Below are 22,327 nucleotides of genomic sequence, written 5' to 3' on the forward strand. Positions count from 1 at the left end.
GCTGAACATGAAACATTCCCCCTCCGGTCATCTGTCTAACACAGGTCCGGAACCGGGAATACATTCCCGATTGATTTCCCCCCTTCACCTATATCGTGTAGCCTTACGTTAGGTCACACCCGGCGCAGCATATTGCCATGTTATGCTTTGTAATGCTATGCTTGCGTTATATTTATTGTTTCTTCCCCCTCTTCTCTCCGGTAGACCCCGAGACCAATGCCGCCCCTGTGATCGACTACGTCACCGACGACCCCTCCTTGCCAGAGCAACCAGGCAAGCAAACCCCCCCTTGAGCATTCCGATATTGCCCATTTCTTTGCCTCTCATGCTTGCATTAGAACTGCTACTGCTTTCTGTATGATCCTACTCTGATGCATAGCCTGTTGTTGTTACTTGCTTTCATACCTTACCTGCTTATCCTAAACTACTTAGTATAGGATGGTTAGTGATCCATCAGTGACCCCACCTTGTCCCAGTTGCACCGCTTTATATTCGATGACTCGGTCAACGTGATCGACGTCCAGGCCCCGACACCGCACATCACCCCCCTAGTTGTACGACTCTGCAGAGTTAACATCGAGTGCCGAGGGTGGAACCTCTTACATCACTCCCGATGAGATATCCGTAGTGTAGCTATACGGTCGAGGTCATCGAGGGTGATTTCCTCCTTAACCACTTCCGTTACCACTGTGTCGTGCAACCCCTCAAGTGTGAACCTCAAAGGTGGATCCTCTTACGTTCACCTTGATGATAACATCGAGTGGGATTCACCGGGGGTGATTCCTCGGGTTTTCCCCTTGGTGTTAGACACACAGTTACTATGGTTACTATGACTTCACACTGAGCCATGTTACTAAAGACGGGTCGACCCTGAGGGGTACCCGCGCGAGCTTAATTAGCGAGTGATGTGGAGTCGGGTTGACCTGGAAGGTGCCCGCGAGATACTTACGAGGCGTGGCCGGGCATTCTTATCCCATGCCGCAAGTACTCGAGACGGGGCGACGGGGTCACATCGATCGTGAGTCTCTGCTCGTTACCGCGCGTTCCTAATCCACTACGATTTGGATATTTGATCCGAGGGGCCTCTGGCCTGATAGCACTAACCATGACGTGGGCATAGTATGGGCGTTCTGCGTCGTATACATCAGCCGAAGCTTAATAGACGTCAGCGACTGAGCGGCGCGCGCCGGGTTGGACTGGAAAGCACCTACCTTGTTGAAGGAGGTAGCTAGGTCTGCTCACCGGCCGCGTACGCAACGTGCAGGAGTTCCCGGGGAGATGGCCCATGACCCCTGGGGGCATAGGTTTAGACCGGCGTGCTGGCCTCTCTATTAAGCCTAGGTAGGGTTGCGGCGTATTGTTTGGCTGAGGCCGGGCATGACCCAGGAAAGTGTGTCCGGCCGGAGTTAATCGAGCGTGGTGGGTAAGTTGGTGCACCCCTGCAGGGAAGAAAACATCTATCGATAGCCTGTCCTACGGTAACGGACACTTGGAGTTGTATCTCGATCGATACAACTAGAACTGGATACTTGAGATGAGACATGGTGATGAGAATTGGATTGTGATGATAACTGGATAGTATGGCTCTGGGATTACTTTCTCGCAGGGAGTCGAGAAAGGATCTCTGGCCGAGCTTGATAACTTTACTACTACTTTACTTTTTGCTACTCTACTCCCTCGTGTTGCTGCAAGATGGTGGTTTCCAGAAGATGCTAGTCTTCGATAGGCTAGGCTTTCCCCTTCCCTTCTGGCATTCTGCAGTTTAGTCCACAGATACAACCCATTCCTTTGATACAGATGCATACTTAGTTTAGATCTGATGTAAGTCTTGCGAGTACTTTGGATGAGTACTCACGGTTGCTTTGCTACTTCTTTTTCCCCATACCCGATTGTTGTGACCAGATGACGGATCACAGGAGTCAGACGACGCCACTGATGAGTACTACTACCCGGAGGATGCCTACTACTACGTGAAGATTGCAGACGACTAGGAGTAGTTAGGAGGCTCCCAGGCAGGAGGCCTTGCCTTTTTGATCGTTGATGCTTTTGTGCTAGCCTTCTTAAGGAAAACTTGTCTAACTCATGTCTGTACTCAGATATTGTCGCTTCCGCTGACTCTTGTGTATTCGAGCTTATGTATTCGAGCCCTCGAGGCCCCTGACTTGTAATATAAAGCTTGTATTATTTTAATTTGTGTCTAGAGTTGTGTTGTGATATCTTCCCATGAGTCCTTGATCTGGATCGTACACAGTTGCGTGTATGATTAGTGTACAATTGAATCGAGGGCATCACATTCTCCATCCCTCTTTGAGCATTCTGATATCGCCCATTTCTTTGCCTCTCATGCTTGCATTAGAACTGCTACTGCTTTCTGTATGATCCTACTCTGATGCATAGCCTGTTGTTGTTACTTGCTTTCATACCTTACCTGCTTATCCTAAACTGCTTAGTATAGGATGGTTAGTGATCCATCAGTGACCCCACCTTGTCCCAGTTGCACCGCTTTATATCTGATGACTCGATCAACGTGATCAACGTCCAGGCCCCGACACCGCACATCACCCCCCTAGTTGTACGACTCTACAGAGTTAACATCGAGTGCCGAGGGTGGAACCTCTTACATCACTCCCGATGAGATATCCGTAGTGTAGCTATACGATCGAGGTCATCGAGGGTGATTTCCTCCTTAAGTGTGAACCTCGAGGGTGGATCCTCTTACGTTCACCTTGATGATAACATCGAGTGGGATTCACCGGGGGTGATTCCTCGGGTTTTCCCCTTGGTGTTAGACACACAGTTACTATGGTTACTATGACTTCACACTGAGCCATGTTACTAAAGACGGGTCGACCCTGAGGGGTACCCGCGCGAGCTTAATTAGCGAGTGATGTGGAGTCGGGTTGACCTGGAAGGTGCCCGCGAGATACTTACGAGGCATGGCCGGGCATTCTTATCCCATGCCGCAAGTACTCGAGACGGGGCGACGGGGTCACATCGATCGTGAGTCTCTGCTCGTTACCGCGCGTTCCTAATCCACTACGATTTGGATATTTGATCCGAGGGCCCTCTGGCCTGATAGCACTAACCATGACGTGGGCATAGTATGGGCGTTCTGCGTCGTATACATCAGCCGAAGCTTAATAGACGTCAGCGACTAAGCGGCGCGCGCCGGGTTGGACTGGAAAGCACCTACCTTGTTGAAGGAGGTAGCTAGGTCTGCTCACCGGCCGCGTACGCAACGTGCAGGAGTTCCCGGGGAGATGGCCCATGACCCCTAGGGGCATAGGTTTAGACCGGCGTGCTGGCCTCTCTATTAAGCCTAGGTAGGGTTGCGGCGTATTGTTTGGCTGAGGCCGGGCATGACCCAGGAAAGTGTGTCCGGCCGGAGTTAATCGAGCGTGGTGGGTAAGTTGGTGCACCCCTGCAGGGAAGAAAACATCTATCGATAGCCTGTCCTACGGTAACGGACACTTGGAGTTGTATCTCGATCGATACAACTAGAACTGGATACTTGAGATGAGACATGGTGATGAGAATTGGATTGTGATGATAACTGGATAGTATGGCTCTGGGATTACTTTCTCGCAGGGAGTCGAGAAAGGATCTCTGGCCGAGCTTGATAACTTTACTACTACTTTACTTTTTGCTACTCTACTCCCTCATGTTGCTGCAAGATGGTGGTTTCCAGAAGATGCTAGTCTTCGATAGGCTAGGCTTTCCCCTTCCCTTCTGGCATTCTGCAGTTTAGTCCACAGATACAACCCATTCCTTTGATACAGATGCATACTTAGTTTAGATCTGATGTAAGTCTTGCGAGTACTTTGGATGAGTACTCACGGTTGCTTTGCTACTTCTTTTTCCCCATACCCGATTGTTGCGACCAGATGACGGATCCCAGGAGTCAGACAACGCCACTGATGAGTACTACTACCCGGAGGATGCCTACTACTACGTGAAGATTGCAGACGACTAGGAGTAGTTAGGAGGCTCCCAGGCAGGAGGCCTTGCCTTTTTGATCGTTGATGCTTTTGTGCTAACCTTCTTAAGGCAAACTTGTCTAACTCATGTCTGTACTCAGATATTGTCGCTTCCGCTGACTCTTGTGTATTCGAGCTTATGTATTCGAGCCTTCGAGGCCCCTGACTTGTAATATAAAGCCTGTATTATTTTAATTTGTGTCTAGAGTTGTGTTGTGATATCTTCACGTGAGTCCTTGATCTTGATCGTATACAGTTGCATGTATAATTAGTGTACAATTAAATCGAGGGCGTCACATTCCCCCCCCCCCCCCAAAGTATGTAGTTCATAATAAGTACCCAGAATATCTTACATTTGTGAACGGAAAACATATTTTTTTCTATCCAATTTGAATTTGATGTTTATTTGCTATTCCTTTAAGCGTAACATCACACCGAAAATAAACATGTTAATAGTAAATCCAAGAAAAAAATACTATACATAAGAAACCAGAAATATATGAAATTTCAGGGCATCAACCTTGCTCGGCCATTATACTCATGTATGAAGTTCCGTGAAGGAATGACACTCGGGGTATTTCGTAGAAGAAAATACAGTTCATTCTTACTATTCCTTCGAACAATGTTTTTGAATATAACTTTTTTTTTCATTTTTGCCCCGAATACCATGAACGTCATTTCTTCATGAAACTCCATGCGTGAGTATACCGGTCGATCATGTGTACAATTAAAAAAACATTTTTTTTGTATTTTCCTTAATATTGTTTCTTTCCAAATTTACTATTCCATTCCAAGGGGTTCTCGTGGAACTATGTTCCACAAACCCGCGTCCAATATCACACCCAAATTTTTGTGAGTGAACCCAATTATTTGTTTTCCCAAAAAAAAAACAATGTTCGTGTGCTATAGCACGGTGGGGTCCCCACAGGCTCAGCCCCGCCTGCCGAGCCACTTTTCCCGGGACCCACCCGCAATGGGCACCGCCGGACCCTGGAGACCGGACCGCAACCACCGGCGTCTCGCGCGACTTGACCAACGGAATCAGAGACGACCGGGACGGCTCCCGGAAAGGAAACGGGATAGCGAAAGGAGGAAGGCAGTAAACAGGCCAGCGAGGCAGCCAGGCGGCGACCAGTGAGCCCATTTTAAAACCTTCCCTTCCCTTCCCCTCCCTCCCCGTTTCGATCCCCCGTCTCCGACCCCCCATTCGCCTCCGTTCCCCGCACCCACAAGCCGACGCGACGCGACGAGCCCCGGACCCCCGCAAACCCTAGCCGTCGCCGCGCCCCGCCCGTCCCCTCGCCGCGCGCGCCTCGCGAGAGGGCGCGCCGTCCCCTAGCCGAGGCCCGCCCCCGCTAGGGTTTTCGCCGGCCATGGACGAACTGCGGCGGGAGCAGCACCGCATCGCCGGCCACCCCTACGCCTTCGAGGTGAGCGCCGAAACACGCCGAGTGGAGACCGCGCGCGGTGTTTTGGTTGGGGGAGGAGGAGCCTGGGGTTTTTGCCTGACGCGTAGGGTTTTTTGGTTGTGGTTGGTTGCCCGCAGGTGGGGTCCTACTTCCTCGCCGGCTACTACAGCGTCCTGGCCAGCACCCCGGAGCTGGCGCGGCAGTTCTACACCAACGGCAGCACCGTGGTGAGGGTCGACTGCCAGACCATGGAGTCCCAGTTCGGGGAGACGGCCGAGGTATGAACCCAATCTGGTCATGTTTCTGCAATTCTGCTGTATTTACTCCCTTTGTCGCCGATGCTCGTCGCCATGCTGTGTTGTGTCAAGTACAAGTGGGTCGTGTGTAATGCATGTTGATGCCAGGCCTGTTTGGTGGAATTTTGGTGATTATATGCATCCGACTGAATATGCCTTATGTCTTAGTACTTTTGGACGCCTTGGTTTATGTTGACATCTTCTGCTGGACCTTTTGGAACGCGTAGGCAGCAGTTGCAAAGTTCCGTAAGACGATCTATTAGGAGAAATGCTGATACCAAATTGAGAAGTTTTTATGATTCAGGATCTGGTGCTCCAATTGGTTCCTAATGGTGTTGGTATTTGTATCAGTTAACGTAGAACCTCTTGTGTTGTCTATTTGGTTTTAATGCATTTCCCAGTTTTGTTATGCAATTCCTAGAAGTAAACATATTAGTGTTCGAGGGTATACAGAGCAAAATATGTGGATTTTGGTTTGATCTTGTATGTTAAGTTTCTTTCTCATTTTGTGCAATTTAAATGCAGAAACATCATTTTATAACCTCATTTTTTTACCAGGCGATCTTTGTATTTTATTAGTCACGTTTTATGATGAATTAGCAATCACAGTTTATAAGGTTTCTTTGGATTACTGGTTATCTTTGTATTTTATAGTTATGTTTTAGTAACCACAGTTCATAAGGTCTCTGGTTAATGTTGATTCCCTGAGGATTATAATTCTTTGGTCTTGTTGTGCTTTCGGATGTTTCATAATTCAGTTTCCTGAAAATTGGGCATTGAAGTAATGGGATCTATAATTTATATTTTATATATCGTCTTGTGTCAATGGTTTCAGCTTGCAAACTGAAGGTTTCTGATTTCTCTCACCTTTTGTTCTTTCGAAAATATGCAGGAAATCAATGACATATTGATGTCCATGAATGTTCAAAAGGTCGAGATTAAAACGGCTAATTTCTTGGAATCATGGGCTGGAGCCATCACTCTGTTGGTTACTGGCCTAGTGCAATTGAAAGGCTACCCTTTACGCAAGAGATTCTCCCAGAGTATCATTCTTGCTCCTCAGGTCAAACCAGATGGATTTTTTGTAGACAGCGACATCTTTCAGCTCATCTGTGATGAGTATGATGATCATTACCAAGTTGCTGATTATGGTTATGCTAACCAATTTCCCCAGATGGTTGCTCATAATACCATGACCGAAACAGGTATTGCCTCCTGACACCTCTATAATTTGAGTTACATGATAACTGTTCTATGATATATTGTCAGTAAATCAACTTCATTTCGGTTCTTCTCTCTCTATCTAAAGTTCTTTCGGTGCTGGTTCTCTTTGACAAATATGTTTATTTTGGTCTGTTTTCCATTTACCTCCTCCTTTTCACTTAAGTGCTATTACTTTGGTCGTAATTTTGGTGGTAACCCTTTTTACATGGGCAGTACTCCTCCCTACATAATCCTACTTTATTCATTTATTTCCAGTTCATTGATGTATTCTTCTGCATTATTTATTGAGAAAAAGTTTGTTCCAACTGTAGCCATGGTCAAAATGATAACCATTTTTTTGTTGGTTGATTCCTCAGCATCTGATTATGTGGCTGAAGAACTTGAATTGAAGGGGTTTGCAGCTCCTGCTGATACCGACGAAAGGGCTAATGGTATTATATATGAGAATCATGAAATGCAGCAGCAAGATCCTTTGGAATTTGAGTCTGCAGTCAACGGAGAAACTCATTTTGAAGATCCTGCTCCCTCCCTCCCTAGTTCGACAGACGTTAAACAGGATGCATCTCTTGCTCCTCCCCACCCTCCTTCCCCACCTACACCTGAAGAAGAGCCTGTAGGAGAACCGCCTAAGCAAACATATGCTTCAGTGGTAAGCTAACATATGTTGTAACTTTATTCATTCTCAATCCTTAGTTTTAACTTGATGCCTAATCGGTTGCAAATTTGTCAGCTGCGAGCAAATGCTAGTCAGGTTATCCACTCCACTCCAGTTAACAGGGCTATGACAGGGACCGCAGAATCACAGCTGGTTGGACAAACTCAGCCTGTGCCAGTGCAAGAAAAATCGAACTTGGGCACTCGTCGGGATGTCAATGTTCCTGAGGATGAAGGTTTCTTTCTACTCTAACTTTTTTTACTCTCATGACTCCTTTGTTGGGACCTTCCCTATGTTTTTTTTGTTATTACTAAGTACTAACATTTGGCAAACCTTATCTACCCACTAACGATTAGCTGTTCTCTGTTGATACCCTCTGCCCTTTACCACTGGGAATGGGTTTCAACTTGTTTGTTATTCAAACTTTCCTGTCTTGGATTTAAACACAACTTCTTTGTTAGGTAGTTTGAAGCATAGTTAAAAAAGTGCTAGGCGTTAATTGTGCGTTTTGGCACCGCTTTGCGCTTTTCTGACCAAAGCGCACATTTATGCGCTAGGCATTTTGCTATCGCCTAGAGCCTAGGCGCACTTAAGTTCCTGCCTAGGCTGTTTGGCTGGGCTTATTCTTAGCTTTTGCACTCTTGCTTAAAAGCCTAAAAAACAAATATTTATGGGCCTTTTGCTTTGGCTTTTGTCTTATTCCATCATGTAACAATATTGAGTCATAAGCCAAAAGCCGAAACGAAAAGCCCATAAACAGTTGCCTTTTTGGCTTTTAAGCCTAGGTGCAAAAGCCAAGAATAAGCCCAACCATATACATATTGCATGAAAATTCTGGAACATTGCCAAAGCAGGCCCTTAATGCCCATTTTTTATCGAGCAGTTAGGTGAAATCCTAAGTGGGGAAGCTCTTGTTTGAATATGTTTACATGCTTTGTCTTCTGTTTGTTTTTCAATTCGTGTCACATTTTGTTTTGTGTGTGTGTTTTGTATAGCAGTAACTTATTTGTTATTGATATTTGAGAGTGGCTGTATAATCATGAATTATGGGGGTTAACGGTAGCGGCATCATATTGCTCGTTTGATGATTTTCCCCTCCACAATCATTGTTTACTCATGCTAGCTGTCCATCTGCTGCTGGTTAACTATATGTTTAAGAATTGGAAACCATGTAATGCTGTATTTTTCTTGCTGGAAGAGCTTATTGGAAACTTAAATCTGGCATGTTCTTTTAGATTCATTAATATGCTAATGATTTCTGTATGTGACCTTTTTCTTCACATGTGGGTTTTCTGACCTGGTAGTTAAGTGAAGTTTTTTTGGGCGTATGTAAAGCGCAGGAAACCGAGCAATATACCTTTGAACTTGCATGGCATTATGCATACTTTTGGTCTCTTGTCCAGAGCCATTCGAACCTGTTTTGTTATATAACTTTTATATTCCTTGCAAAAGAAAAACACCAATTTTCATCTGCAATGTCTGGTATTAGTGTCTGTCTGATAATTCCTGTGGACATAATCTTTTTGGTTGTGTATTGACTGATGATTGTTTTTCTTTTCTATCAGAAGAGTTCCTATCAGTATATGTCGGTAATCTTTCTCCAGCTACTTCAGTCTTCGATCTTGAGAAGGTCTTTCAGGCTTTTGGAAGAATTAAACCTGATGGAGTTGCTATACGTAGTCGCAAGGTATCTTGCCTTCTATCTAGGCTCTTCCTCTAATTCCTTCTGTTGGGTTTCCTAATTCGTGTACTAATATGCAGGAGGCTGGAGTTTTCTTTGGATTTGTTGAGTATGAAAACATGAGTGGCATCCAGAATGCGTTGGATGTGAGTTTCTCAGTTTCTCATGCTTCTGCATTATTATAGCACAACTTGTGCAGATGACCCTGGATTGAAAAAAAGGGAGGGTTATAAAGACCATGCCTTGAATCACTTCGTACAACTACATTGTGAATTAGTTTCTTGCAACCTGTCCTGAGTTTAGTGGCTGAAATGCCCAAGTGCCTAACATTTATGTTTTCACATTCTACATTAAGAAACATAACAAAAAATATATTTTGCTGAAAGGTCAAAATTACATAGAATAGCCATGGACTTCATTTGTTGCATAAGCAAAGCAACATAGTCAAGATCTTTTATCCTCCACTTCACCAGACAAGTTGCATGATTAGATCAAGAATCTTCATTATTTGTATTCTAGTTTGAGCCAGTGTTTGATGTCCATAAAATGTGTGAAACAGAGTGGTCTGTGAATGGCTGAATGCCATCTATATGATGTCATATTATACCTGAACATATCTTGTTATGGTGATCTTTTATACATCAGGCATCTCCAATAGAGTTGAATGGGCGTCTAGTACATGTTGAGGAGAGGAGGCCTGGCAGTGGAGTCTTTCGCGGCGGCGGAAGTAAGTATAAATTTTGATTTCCTCATGACCGTGGTTTGGCAGATATATTTTACCAACGATCTTTGTGCCAACTGCTGCTGTTCGTAGGGCATGTCTTGTTCTGTACTAACCTATGCTCGACACATTGAATGAGGTTTCTGTAACCTCATTATTTGGGGACAGTACTATGGTCTTTGATGTTATCCAGTGCAATTTAATTTCTCCATTGTCAAGTACCCTAAGAACATGACTACTCCCTCCGTTCCTAAATATTTGTCTTTTTAGAGATTTCAAATGGACTACACATACGGATGTATATAGACATATTTTAGACAGTATTATGGTCTTTCATGTTATACAGTGCAATTTAATTTCTCCACTGTCAAGTACCCTAAGAACATGACTACATGATAAAAATGCATCATAATCCTTAAACTGCCAAAACGTCTTACATTTGTTTACAGAGGGAGTACTTTCAAAGAAACGCGAAAACTACCTCTGTATTGTACAGTATTTGATCAAAATCGAGTTTAATAAACAAGCCTTGTTTATTTTTGTAACTTGCTCACTTTGCAGGGCGAGGGCGGGGAAGGGGTCAATATGGTGGGCGCTACGACGGGGATTACGCTGCACGGTCAAAGGGAAATGGTTACCAAAGGAGGGGCGGGCACCAATACGACGGCTACGACTAATCTCACATTTGATCTGCTGGCGAATGGTCGCATCCCATTTGGTGCTCTCGATCTGGTGCGGCCTGGCCATATTTTTGTCACAACAAAGCGCGATTACCTGGAGAACTTGCGTTTTGTGTAGCTGCTAACGAGCATGACTCGTTTCTAGATGGGACTCTTTTAGTGTTTTTGCTACATGATCGTGTCGCCTATCTGGTATGAACTAAAACATGGGGAAAAATGGATCAGTGTTAGTTGATCCTTGGCCATTTGAGAACACTGTCAAGAGTATTCCGATTGTCAGTCATCAGGTTTAATAATTTCCCAGCGTGTTGCCATGAGTCAGCAGTGGCGCCTAACATATATCTGGGATGGGACCGAACCATGCAGGGTTACTTGGATTGCTTTAGCTCAGCTGCATCATCCGGCAAAAGCTGTGGCTGGTGGCTGGTGTTGCTGTTCCTGGTCTACCATTAGCACGCCAGACTTCAGAACTTTTAATTTGTGGATATTGCTGTAGCTTACAAAAACCTGTAGTTTCTGTGAAGCACGATGCTGTAGGTGAAGGCTGGTTCACACAGGTCATCATGGCTTTGTACCGCATTGTGCGTTGCTGTTGAGCTCTGGCGCTGGGTTGCGACGGGTGGTAGACATACACACGGCTCAGATGGATGCGTGCGGGCGCCTTCACTTGAGGTAGAGTTTGCTAGTCTTTTAGTGCCAGCTTTGGTTAACAGCTGGGTGCTTAGCGCGTTTATGCAGAAAGTTGCGTTTTAGTGTCTGCTCGGCGACAGTCAGATCCGCCTCCTTGCCTCTCCACCGTCGGATCTTATGTTTCAATTGGCTTCCATTTTTTTTAAGGCACTAGTTTTAGGGCATTGCTGTTACAGCAAAAACTTTGTTCATGCCCAAAATACTTCTCTCCCCTAGTGTAAAATCCAATTTTAGGGCATGGTGGGAGTGGTGACGCAGCTAGCTATTGCAGTTGCAGCCTCCAAAGACCTGTGCCAGCCCATCAAGGCGCCACTCTCCAGCGTTATAAAATCCAGCATGGGACTCCACAAGCAGGTAAATACAGAGCCTGCAGGATCTTGCAATTAGCCAATAAACATAGTATAGCAACTTTGCATCGGCAGACGGAATCACCAATGTTTACAGGTACAGCCTTCCATCGCCTCAACAGTTACGTTCTTTATTCCGTAGCAGCACCTCGATCGTCCAAACATTTTGCAGATTATACAGAAACATCATACAAGCATGGTCATCACTCATCAGCACGCACATCGTTAAGCCCATCTTGGCCACCCCTGGTAGTCAAACGGCCGTGGAAGCCAGCTGCCTCGGCTGCGCAGCACGCCCGGGTGATCCCTGCTCGCCTCCCCCAACACCGCCGTCGTCATTGTCGTCCTCATCCTCGTTCTGCTCCCACAGGAAGCTGGCGTACGCCGCGAGGACGTGGCTGCCATGCACGTCGCCACAGCACCACCACGTCAGCCATACCGGCCAGCTCGAAGGAGCCTAGATTTATTACAGTATTTGTGTGGTGCGTACCTGTCCCGCGGGGCCGCCTGCACCGACTTCTGGAAGTAGGTGAGGGACCTCTCGTGGTCGCGGTGCACCGCCCACACCAGCTTGGCGTACTGCGACATGATCTCGCCGTCGGTCGGGTCCGCCAGCATCGCGCGCGAGTAGTACTCCTCCGCCCTTCTCGAGTCGCACTTCACCTGATTCATTCATCAGTTCGGTACAGGGCATCAAGTCAAGAGCAGTACTGGGCTACTGGTTAAATTTTGCACAGTGCTTTTGCTTTCTGCAGATTGGTATCAAAGCTTGAACTGCACTGCATCAGTTCAGAATCAGTTGTGCAACCTGAGCTCGATTTAAAAGTGCGAAACTTGGAGTACATTTTTGTTAAAGCCTAAAGTTGCACAAATGTTTTTCTACTGAAATTAAAGTTGCACAAATGCCTCCACTACGCTGCACCTTTCTTTCCGACGAGGTGGACGCACTTTCTTTGAGCACCCTTTCATGGAGAAAGAAAAAAGAGCCTAGCCGACATCTTTGAAACCCACTAACATGATTCAAAACTCACTTGCGTTGACTGTGATTACGGATGCCACCAACGTACTGAACTTTAGTTACATGCATTATGAACGCCAAGAACATCAATGAGGAGATATTACAACTCTTCAAGAAGGTGACATAGCTATGAGTGGCAAACTAACAGTAACTAACGGGAAGATAGTAGAGCCGCTGGATCGTACGTACCTCGTGCAGGAACTGCGCGTAGTTGCGCAGGAACAGGGCGTTGCCGGGCTGCTCGTCCACCATCTCCTTGTACTGGGCGTCCAGCGCCAGCACGGCCTTCTGGTCCACCCCGCTGGCCATCCTAGCCAGGGCAGCCTCGGAGCCCATGCCGGCGGTGAAGAGGCCGGAGGCGAGGCGGTCGATCCCCATGCCCCTCGCCAGGAACAGCGGCAGCTCCGGCTGCGCCGCCTGCTGCTCCTGCTCCTCCTCCATCTCCTGCTCCTGGTGGGGCTCCAGCTTGGCCTTGCTGAAGGTGTTGTAGATGGAGAAGGAGAGCTCGGTGTAGAGGCCGGTGGTCTTGCTGTCGTCGTCGCCGGAGGAGGAGGGGTTGAGCGAAGGGAGGTGGCCGTCGGAGAAGGCTCGCCGGAGCTGGAGGGAGGAGGGGGGCGTAGGGGAGGAGGAGGTGGTGGAGAGGAAGGCGTGCAGGAATGGCGTGGAGGAGCTCCTCAGCAGCATCCTCTCCTCTCCTCTGGGCGTCTTCTTGTGAGAGTTCCCAAGTCGAGATCTCACCTCTCGTCTCGTCGTGGCTGATCGATTTTATTAATAGCACAGGAACCGCGTTGCTTGGACTTGTATGGCGGTCGGCGCATGCACGTGAACCATTAATCGATCTTACAAGAAACAAGTTCTAGACCGAAAACACGTCTCTGCTCGATATATCGATCCAGGAAGAAAAAGGAAACGCTTCAACCGGGCCGATCTGCACGCATCTCGTGACTTCTGACCGCCGGCGACGACGGCTCATGCTTTAATTCCAAGCTTGTGCTTGTGGAATGCTACAATTCTACATGCGTGTAGTGTGTACATTTTTTTTAGAAACATAGTATAACGTAGAGGCTCAAAAAAAAAAAACGCACGCACATTTCCCTGTGAAAATGAACAAATCTGGCCTATATCTGAAACTTCAACACAAAATGATCCCAATCTAAAAATATTTCATGAAATGACCCTTTTTTGCATGACGCTCGGGGCTAAAGCGTCATGCTAGAGAGCATGACGCCCCGGGCTAGGATGCCATGGTAGCGACATGTAGCATGGCGCCTCGGCCTAAGGCACCATGCCAAATAGCATGACGCCCTAGCCTGAGGCGTCATGCTACCTAGCATGATGCCCTAGCCCCGGGCGTCATGTAAAAGGTGCCATTTCGTGAATTTTTTTCAGATTGAGGCTATTTTGTGTTGAAGTTTCAGATAAGGGTCAGTTTTGTCTATTTTCGCCATTTCCCTGCCCTAGCCGCCGTCACAACCAGACGACTAGGGAGCCGGATCTTCTTCCACCTATCTCCACCGCCAGTACGTTGCCCCCCTCTCCCTCCGGCTGCTGCTCTGGCAGCAGGAGGGAGGGGGGACCCCGTTTCTCTGCTTTGTAGTTAGGCTTTGGATTTGTAGGTCGTGGTGCGTCGTTGGGGTGGTGGGAGCGGTGCCCGGACGAATAAATCAGCCTCAACTTCACTCCCACATTGACGGTGCTCATCATGACGGTGTCTCGGTGTTGATGGCATCGTGTGTTTGTCGATCCTTCAGATCGGCGGCGTTAGGGTTCATGGATGGTGTCGGCGAGGCGGCGGCGGTGACTCCATCAGGTGTGTCTCTTTTTCTGCTCTGTCCCCGTTGCTACGGCGTTATATCCGACGTTATGGTGGAGCAGGGAGGTTTTGTCGTCCAGGAGTACGCGCAGATGGTTGTCTACGCATGTGACCACTGAAAGATGGTGCATCTTGTGCTGGGTTTATGGTTGAAGGCTGACAGTTCTGGTTTCCTCCTTCGGCGTCATAGTCGTGCGGGGGTATCAGTTCTGGAGTTCGATGGTGTGTCCGGGGACATGTTGCCCCGGTCTAATTCTTTCAACGGTAATGGTTTTGCTTCAAGCAAACTACTTTTGAGATCCGTAAAGCTGTTGATCAGCGATGAAGCCACGTCGAGCTCATGTGAAGAGATGATTTTTCTTCTTTTCCTTAGTGAAGAGGGACATGCGCTAGTTTTTTGCATATGATTATCCTATCTTTTCAGTCATGTAATGTCGATGTTTACATGGCTTGTAACCGAATTTTTCTTTATTTTATTAACGAGACACATATCATCATGCAAAAAAAAACAAAAAAACGCACACACATCCGTCCTATGAACGCATGTAAATACTCTATATCCCTATGAGCACCTTCGAGAGAGATTGAACCGGCATATCTTAAACGCCTCATAATTGACACACACATCATATGGTTGAAAGAATAGCGTCGGAGAAACGAAAATAAATTCAGAAAATATACGAGCATCCATGTCAAGTTTACAAATATGCGAACGGAACCCTCCAAGCTATGCTTAGTTCGCTATATACATTTGTTTTCAACTGCAAATGCAAGCCAAGAATAACTGAAAGTTCCAGTTCACCCTTTCACGGCAAGAGGATACTAGACTAAGCCATTTGTCAACCGGGCTTTGCTTGGAGATGATCGCGGGTCAATTTGCAAGCGCAGGAACCTCGTGGGCACGCATCCACCTGCCTGGCTAAAACTAAGCCATCGGCGTCCGGTTTGATGAATCTCACGTGCCCGCCCCAGACTTTGTGGCCAAACCTCCTCACAAGTCAAATCACACGCCGTGTAACCTGGACCGCCCGACCGTGTTGCTTAGGGCTACTGTTCGGGAACATATTTCAGTTTCGACAGCTAAAACTGAAGATGAATCTCGAAAAGAGAAGCAGCACACAACACATTCATCAACTTGATGTGCACTGCTCACCGGCAGGTCACAATAAAAACCCCGCACGAAGCTCAGGATTCAGGAACACCCAGCAATGTGGGAGAGCAAATGGTGAGCACAACAAGAGAGGGTTGTGCATAAAACATCAGATTATTCTCACGCCTTCCGTCCAAAACCAAACGAACACACACATTATTCAACCAGCGTGAAGCCATTCTTGACATACTGCAGACAGGGGAACGGCAGGTCCAGCGCCTGCTCGACCATGCTCGACCTCGACAGAAGCTTGCTGAGAACAAAATCCCTATGGCTACGCCCTACCGGCACGCCCTTCAGTATCGCCTTGTCGCGGCAGGCGACCAGCGTGATGTTGCAGAGCCAGGGGGAGGCCACCGTGAAGGCCAGCCCGAAGTGCCGCTTGTAGGCCCGGCAGACGTGGGAGACGTACCTGCCCATGGGGAGCACGTTCTCGAAGGGGGCCTCGTCGTCGACGTCGGGGGACGACGGCCTCGAGTCGGAGTGCAGGTTCACCACCACGGTGCCGTGGACCGGGTGGACCTTCTCCTCCAGGTTCCTCAGGAACGCCCCGTCGGCGTCCCAGAGCTTGCGGGGGAATATGTCGTTCCCGTCATACGCGTCGATGAAGACCAGGTCGTAGACATTGCTGTCGCCGGCGATGAAGTCTTCCGCGTCCTCTACGTGGAGGGAGATGCGGTCGTGGACGCCGTTCCATAGCAGCTCGTCGCCGTCGGCGGGCTGCATGGTGTGGGCTGATAACCCTTTCGCACATGATGCCGGGAAGCCCATGGATTCGACCGAGGCTGAGACGACAACTGGATCGATCTCCACAATGTGGACATCAGCACCTGAAACAGATGAAATATGTTAGTGTTTCTATGAGGTGGACAGCTGCAGAATCAAGGATCTACAACTAGAACTACAATAGGAATAGTATGTATGTTAGACCAAATGTTCCATCAAATGAGCTGACTCCCAACTATTTAGAGCTGGGAATGCATTTGCACATCTAAAATATATTGTGTATTCACGTGCAAGTTATTACTTATTAGTACTGCACTCTTTTTGCAGTTAAACAAGCCAAGCCAGGTAAAGTTTCTAACTGACCAACAAAGACCAGAAGATAATAACTTCATTTCAAGTTCACTGTACAGGAAACAAAGTATCAGCAAAACAAAAAAAATCCAGTATCAATCTATGCAGTAATAATCATTAGTAAAACCTGTGGTACTACATACCTCTGAATTTACTAGCCAAAAACAATGGTATGCTGCCGCCACCATGACCGATGCAAAGAATTTTCATAGTGTTCGGCTCAGAAACTGCTTGAGGGAGATCATAAGAACAACTAGGGAGTGCTGTCAACCCTGCTGATACCATGCTCTTGACATCTGCAAACAATGACTGTCAGATGATAGTATCAAGGCAAAAGACAAAACTTAAGTGCCAACAAAATTGATTTAGTTTTGCAAATAACAGTTCCGTGCACATCTACCAGAAATTCTTCTTGTGATCTCGATGGCATAAAAAACTTGCAGCTAAGAAATAATCAAGGAATCATGTTTACTGATGTCTTTTGACCTGTAAGTGTGTGTATACTTGATTTGTATGTAAGAAGCCGTCTTTCTAAGTTATGCTTACAGAATAACAAATGCAAAATGAATCCAAAAAAATAAACACCAGCATGGAGAAATTATCATCAATCAGCATAGGTGTGAACACAGTACAGATGAACTCACAAGGAACAGCTAAACAATTGGGTTGCTGCATTGAGTATAATGCTCTATCACCCCCAGACCGGTAACACGCCATTACTTTTGCAGTACTTTGCCGTGTATGGTCGTTAAAGCGCATTACTCGCCATTGGTAGCCTAGTATCTTAAATTGGTCAGCACCACTTGATTCTGGGTATATTGCCAAATTTCTTTCTTGAAGCCATCTCTCCATCACTGGCCACTGATCGCTGGCCTGTCACAGCAAAACAATTTGTATTTCCGTATGAGTCCAAAATAGGTTGAGCTAAAATCTTCAAAAATCCATTATTGTTTACAGTGCGATAAATCACAAGACTCGCGAATGATCATGGTGGCACAGAATGAAGGTGCTTATCATGGTAAGAAGCATACAAACATTTAAATTAGACATAATGCAGAGCAGTAGCATTTTGCCCCACGTGGCCATGTTCTAAACCACAAGAGGTGAAATTGCATCAAAATTAACCCCTTTTGCCAGGAACCAGCATGGATCTAAACGAAAAAAAATGTTCTAGTGGCCACATGATGTCTAAGTCTCTAGTATTTGGATGATACAACTACTGTGTGCCTTGGTCTTGTGCCTGAGCTGGGTCATGTTAATCTCGTCTTGGTCGTGTGCCTTGGTCTTGATCTGTGGTCATGCTGCTCCTGTGTGAGCGCTCTCATTCTGCTCCTGCGTGAGCTCTTTTGCTGTATCAAAACCTCGCTGGATGATATCGTTTAGGGCTAGTTCTGTGTTTGGGTGTCCTTGGGTTTTCGCCCCACGGTAAGCTGCTCGAGGACGAGTGCTTGCAGTGGGTTTCCCAAGGATGCGTTGAACTCGCTTTCCCCTTTCTCGCCTCCTTAGTAACTGCAATGGTGAAAACTTTGTATTTCCGTTATGTCAAAGTAATGGAAAGGGGTTATGCCCGGTTCAAACAAATTTGGATGATACAACTTCTAGTGGCTCCAATCGGCAAACAATCTCCCCTCGTTAGCTTTGTAAAATTGGCAGGAGACGACGAGCTGTTCATCTCCATTTCTTCAAGCAAGAAGTAGACCAAGAGGGAAGTAGGGAGAAGGTAAGGGGAAGCTACCGGTATGGAGGCTGGGTAGGCGACGACGGAGACGACGCCATTGCCATGCTCGGAGTGGCGGCGGAAGACGGTGTGAGCTCCGTCGCCGGGGCCGTCGTCCTCGCCCCACCACTCCTTGTAGTAGGACCAGTCCCCCTCGTCCAGGGGAGGCTTCCTCCGCACGCCTGCCGCTGCTGGGTACGAAGCCACCGACAGCCGCCGGATGGCGCCGCCGGCGCACCTTGCCGCCGCCGCCCGCAACATGGTTCCCCTGTTCCCGCAGAGTCCGCGGGTGTGTTTTGTGGGCTGTGGCTGGCGGCCTACTGGGAAAAGGGCAGAAGCCCGCTTAAGCCCAGAACACAACACCCTAGCTATTCACACGGAGCCAGGGAGTCGGCTTGGTTTCTAAAAAAAAAGAAAAAAAGAAAAGGAGTCTTTTTTGAACGTCAAAGAAAAGGAGTCGGCTATTATCCAGCCGTAATAAACCATCACGTTTTCTTCGAGACAATGATGAGAACTAGTACTCCTCCTAGTAGTACTTAAGTTATCACCTGTTCCGTATCCCTCACCAAAAAAAAGACAGAGATGGTTTAGTTTCGCCATAACCGAGTCGAGGACGCCTCGGAAAGAAACTTCCCTAGCGAGATAACTAGGGTCAGCCTGTGATAAATTCCCCTGGCGGCGACGTCTAGGGTTCGCTATATCCCCTAGCGGTGACGTTTTAGGGTTCAAATTGTTTTGTGCTCCAGAGCCCATCTTTGAAGATTTGTTCATTGCGACGAGGCTTGTTCCTGAGGGGCTAGCGATGGCGGGGTCTCAGTCCTCGGCGAACAGCGCGAAGGTGGCGGGGAGACCTGCGGGTGTGGATGAATTGTTAGGCAAACTGAATCTCCAGGAGCGGGAGGAAGACGACCTGAACTTCGAGGAGGAATTCCTGGACGAGGCGGATAGGGAGGAATTCATGGTAATTGCGAGGGTGCACACTGATAGACCCTTCAACCGTGGTGCTTTCTATGATCAGATGCGTATAGCATGGAGCTTGGCACAGGGTGCGACGTTTACTGCGGTTGGCGAGAATCTATTCACTATCACGGTGAATTGTCTGGGGGACTGGAAACGAGTTACAGAGGAGGGCCCTTGGCTCTTCCGTGATCATGGTGTTCTAATTGAAAGCTATGATGGTTTTACCAATTTTGATGAAGTCGTCCTTAATAGGCTCTCAGTCTGGATCCAAATAGTTGATCTCCCTCCACTGTACAGGAAGGATGCGATCATTAGATCCCTGGCAAAGAAGGTAGGGAAGGTTACTAGCGTGATGTTAAACCCTAGATGGGGCAATGGCAGAATTGTTCGGGTACGAGTTCAGTTGGATGTTGATCAGCCTATTTTGCGTTTTGTTTCCATCACCAAAAATCAGAAGAAGGTTTACTACTCGGTTCTTTATGAGAAAATACGAGTGTTTTGTTATGTATGTGGATGCATGGGTCACACACACTTAGAGCACGGCAACGGAAAGCATGAACCTGAGAGTATGGAGTGGGGTGAGTGGATGCTGGCGCCAAGGCCTGGTATGCAAGTTCAACGCGATCATGGGAGCGACAAAGGACTGAAAGAAGTTGATATGAATAGAAACCTGAAAAAACATGAAGGATGGATTGGTCGAGCTGCCTTCTAGCAGGAAAAGATTGAACAATGATATAGTTGTTTCAGATCCAATGTCAAACCAATTGGGCATGATGCAAGCTGCTACAGGTACAGAGGGAGGTGCAACAGCGATGGAAATTCAGAATCATGCACTGGTAGGTACTGAGGTGGAAGATGATGATACTTCTGCACATGATTTGAAGAGGTCAAAGAAGGACAACACGACTGTGATGGATGCCAGCCACCAGATATCGGCGAGCTCCGAGAAGGAGCTCGACCGGACGCAATGAAAATTTTATGTTGGAACTGCCGCGGGATGAGGAAGCCCGCGGCAATTTGTGCGCTCTTGGGGATCCAAGGGCGAGTCAGACCGGATGTGCTTTTTTTGTCTGAAGCTCATTTGAATAAAGCTAAGGAAGAAAAGTTGAGAAGTAGGCTTGGTTTTGATGTCATGGAAGTTTCAGAAAGAGATGGGAGAAGCGGAGGTTTGGTCATGTTCTGGTCTAGTTGTCTTGGTGTCACATCAATTGATGTGCAACCAAACTATATTGACATCTGAATTAATGAAAATATTACTGGAGGGTGGCGCTTTACAGGGTTCTATGGAGAACCGAGCGCTGACAGGAAGCACTTGTCTTGGGATTATCTAAGGCAGTTGCATGCGATGAATAACCTGCCATGGCTCGTGGCTGGTGATTTCAATGAGATTTTACATGCTGATGAGAAAGACGGTGGCGCTGCACGTCCTCGGCGCTGTATGCAAGTTTTTAACGACGCCTTAAGTGATTGCGGCTTGGATGATCTCGGGTACACGGGCGACAAATTTTCTTGGCGCCGTGGGCAGATAAGAGAACGGCTGGATCGAGCAATTGGAAATTTGCAGTGGGCTAATCTTTCCCCTGGTTTTAGTGTAAGTAATGAGGAGTTCGATAAATCATACCATAGGCCAATTCTTATTACTACAGATCATTTGTTAGACTTGCAGCGAGGGGGCCATCTGGACCTCGGAAGTTTGAAGCACGATGGTTAGCAGAAGAGAGTATAGAGATGATTGTTCAAACGGCATGGGATACTCGAAAATCTTTTGGTACAGCAGCAGTAGCTGAGCTCATGGCTGATGTGCATCATGCATTACACTGTTGGGATAGAGAGGTTCTTAAGGGACCACGTACTAGACTCAGGGAGTTACATAAGAAGTTAAACGAGGTTCTCTCGGGTCCCTTAACAGATGATGCGATGGTTAGACAACATGAACTACACTTGGAAATTGAGAAGCTACTAGAGCAGGACGAGCTTTACTGGATGCAACGGGGCCGAGCGGTCTGGCTCACTTGCGGGGATCGAAACTCTGAATTTTTTCACAAAGCAGCAAATGGACGGCGCAAGAAAAATTTCATTAAGCGCTTACAGGAAGATAATGGCTCATGGATCGAGGACCAGGAGGCAATTAGAACACATGTTGCAACGTACTTCTCTAACTTATTCACGGGGTGTGTGCTTGCTCCAGACATGAATGTTGTTGAGAAGGTGAAGCCGAGAGTGACTAACGCAATGAATGACGAGCTGAATAAGCCCTATACAAGAGAGGAAGTTAAAAAAAGCTTTATTTAATATCGGTGATTTAAAAGCTCCTGGTCCGGATGGGTTACATGCTATTTTTTACAAACGATTTTGGCATATCATTGGTGAGGATTTGGTTGATGAAGTACTGATGGCTATTAATCCAAGATTCCAGAAGGGTGGAATGATACCACTGTCGTGATCATACCGAAGGTTGATGATCCATCAGTCATAACTCAGTTTTGGCCAATCAGTTTATGCAACATGGTGTATAAGGTGATCTCAAAATTACTAGCTAATCGTCTAAAACATATTTTGTGTGAGATTATATCTCCCAATCAAAGTGCGTTCGTTCCGGGACATCTTATCATGGATAATTTTTTGGTAGCTTTTGAGTCATATCATGCAATCAAAAAGAAGACTACAGGCAAATATGGGACATGTGCGGTTAAGCTTGACATGCACAAGGCATATGACATGGTCGAGTGGACTTTTTTGGAGACCATACTGTTGCGTCTAGGGTTCACACCAAACTGGGTGGCAATGATCATGGAATGTGTACGTACAATGAAATATCAGGTACGAGTAAACAATGTGTTAACTGATTTTTTTGTCCCTTCCAGGGGACTCTGACAGGGAGACCCTTTATCACCATACTTGTTTTTGCTCTG

General features: G+C 46.9%; 3 protein-coding genes across 4 annotated transcripts; 1 reads left to right on the forward strand and 2 right to left on the reverse strand.

The window, feature by feature from the left end:
* Positions 1–5,133: 5,133 nt before the first annotated feature.
* On the forward strand, positions 5,134–10,888 carry LOC125539008 (nuclear transport factor 2-like). Of its 2 annotated transcripts, none has more exons than XM_048702365.1 (9): positions 5,134–5,407; positions 5,524–5,664; positions 6,575–6,887; positions 7,263–7,555; positions 7,637–7,796; positions 9,130–9,248; positions 9,323–9,388; positions 9,888–9,969; positions 10,525–10,888. In XM_048702365.1, the coding sequence occupies exons 1-9, from the start codon at positions 5,351–5,353 to the stop codon at positions 10,638–10,640; spliced, it is 1,347 nt and encodes a 448-aa protein (XP_048558322.1). In that variant the 5' UTR covers positions 5,134–5,350; the 3' UTR covers positions 10,641–10,888. The 2 variants fall into 2 exon arrangements, with proteins under 2 accessions (XP_048558322.1, XP_048558321.1); XM_048702364.1 differs by having other exon boundaries at positions 5,135–5,407; positions 9,127–9,248.
* Positions 10,889–11,688: 800 nt separating this feature from the next.
* LOC125539010 lies at positions 11,689–13,467 on the reverse strand. The gene is made up of 3 exons (XM_048702366.1): positions 12,888–13,467; positions 12,171–12,343; positions 11,689–12,078 (listed from the first exon to the last, which is right to left on the reverse strand). Exons 1-3 carry the CDS (start codon positions 13,380–13,382, stop codon positions 11,934–11,936), a joined length of 813 nt encoding a protein of 270 aa, XP_048558323.1. The 5' UTR covers positions 13,383–13,467; the 3' UTR covers positions 11,689–11,933.
* A 2,267-nt stretch (positions 13,468–15,734) lies between these two features.
* LOC125539011 lies at positions 15,735–18,780 on the reverse strand. Its single transcript, XM_048702367.1, has 4 exons — positions 18,474–18,780; positions 17,383–17,611; positions 16,882–17,034; positions 15,735–16,491 (listed from the first exon to the last, which is right to left on the reverse strand). Exons 1-4 carry the CDS (start codon positions 18,714–18,716, stop codon positions 15,818–15,820), a joined length of 1,299 nt encoding a protein of 432 aa, XP_048558324.1. The 5' UTR covers positions 18,717–18,780; the 3' UTR covers positions 15,735–15,817.
* Between the last annotated feature and the right edge of the window lie 3,547 nt (positions 18,781–22,327).

This window comes from Triticum urartu, chromosome 2 (assembly GCF_003073215.2).
Source record: "Triticum urartu cultivar G1812 chromosome 2, Tu2.1, whole genome shotgun sequence".
Classification (NCBI taxonomy): domain Eukaryota; kingdom Viridiplantae; phylum Streptophyta; class Magnoliopsida; order Poales; family Poaceae; genus Triticum; species Triticum urartu.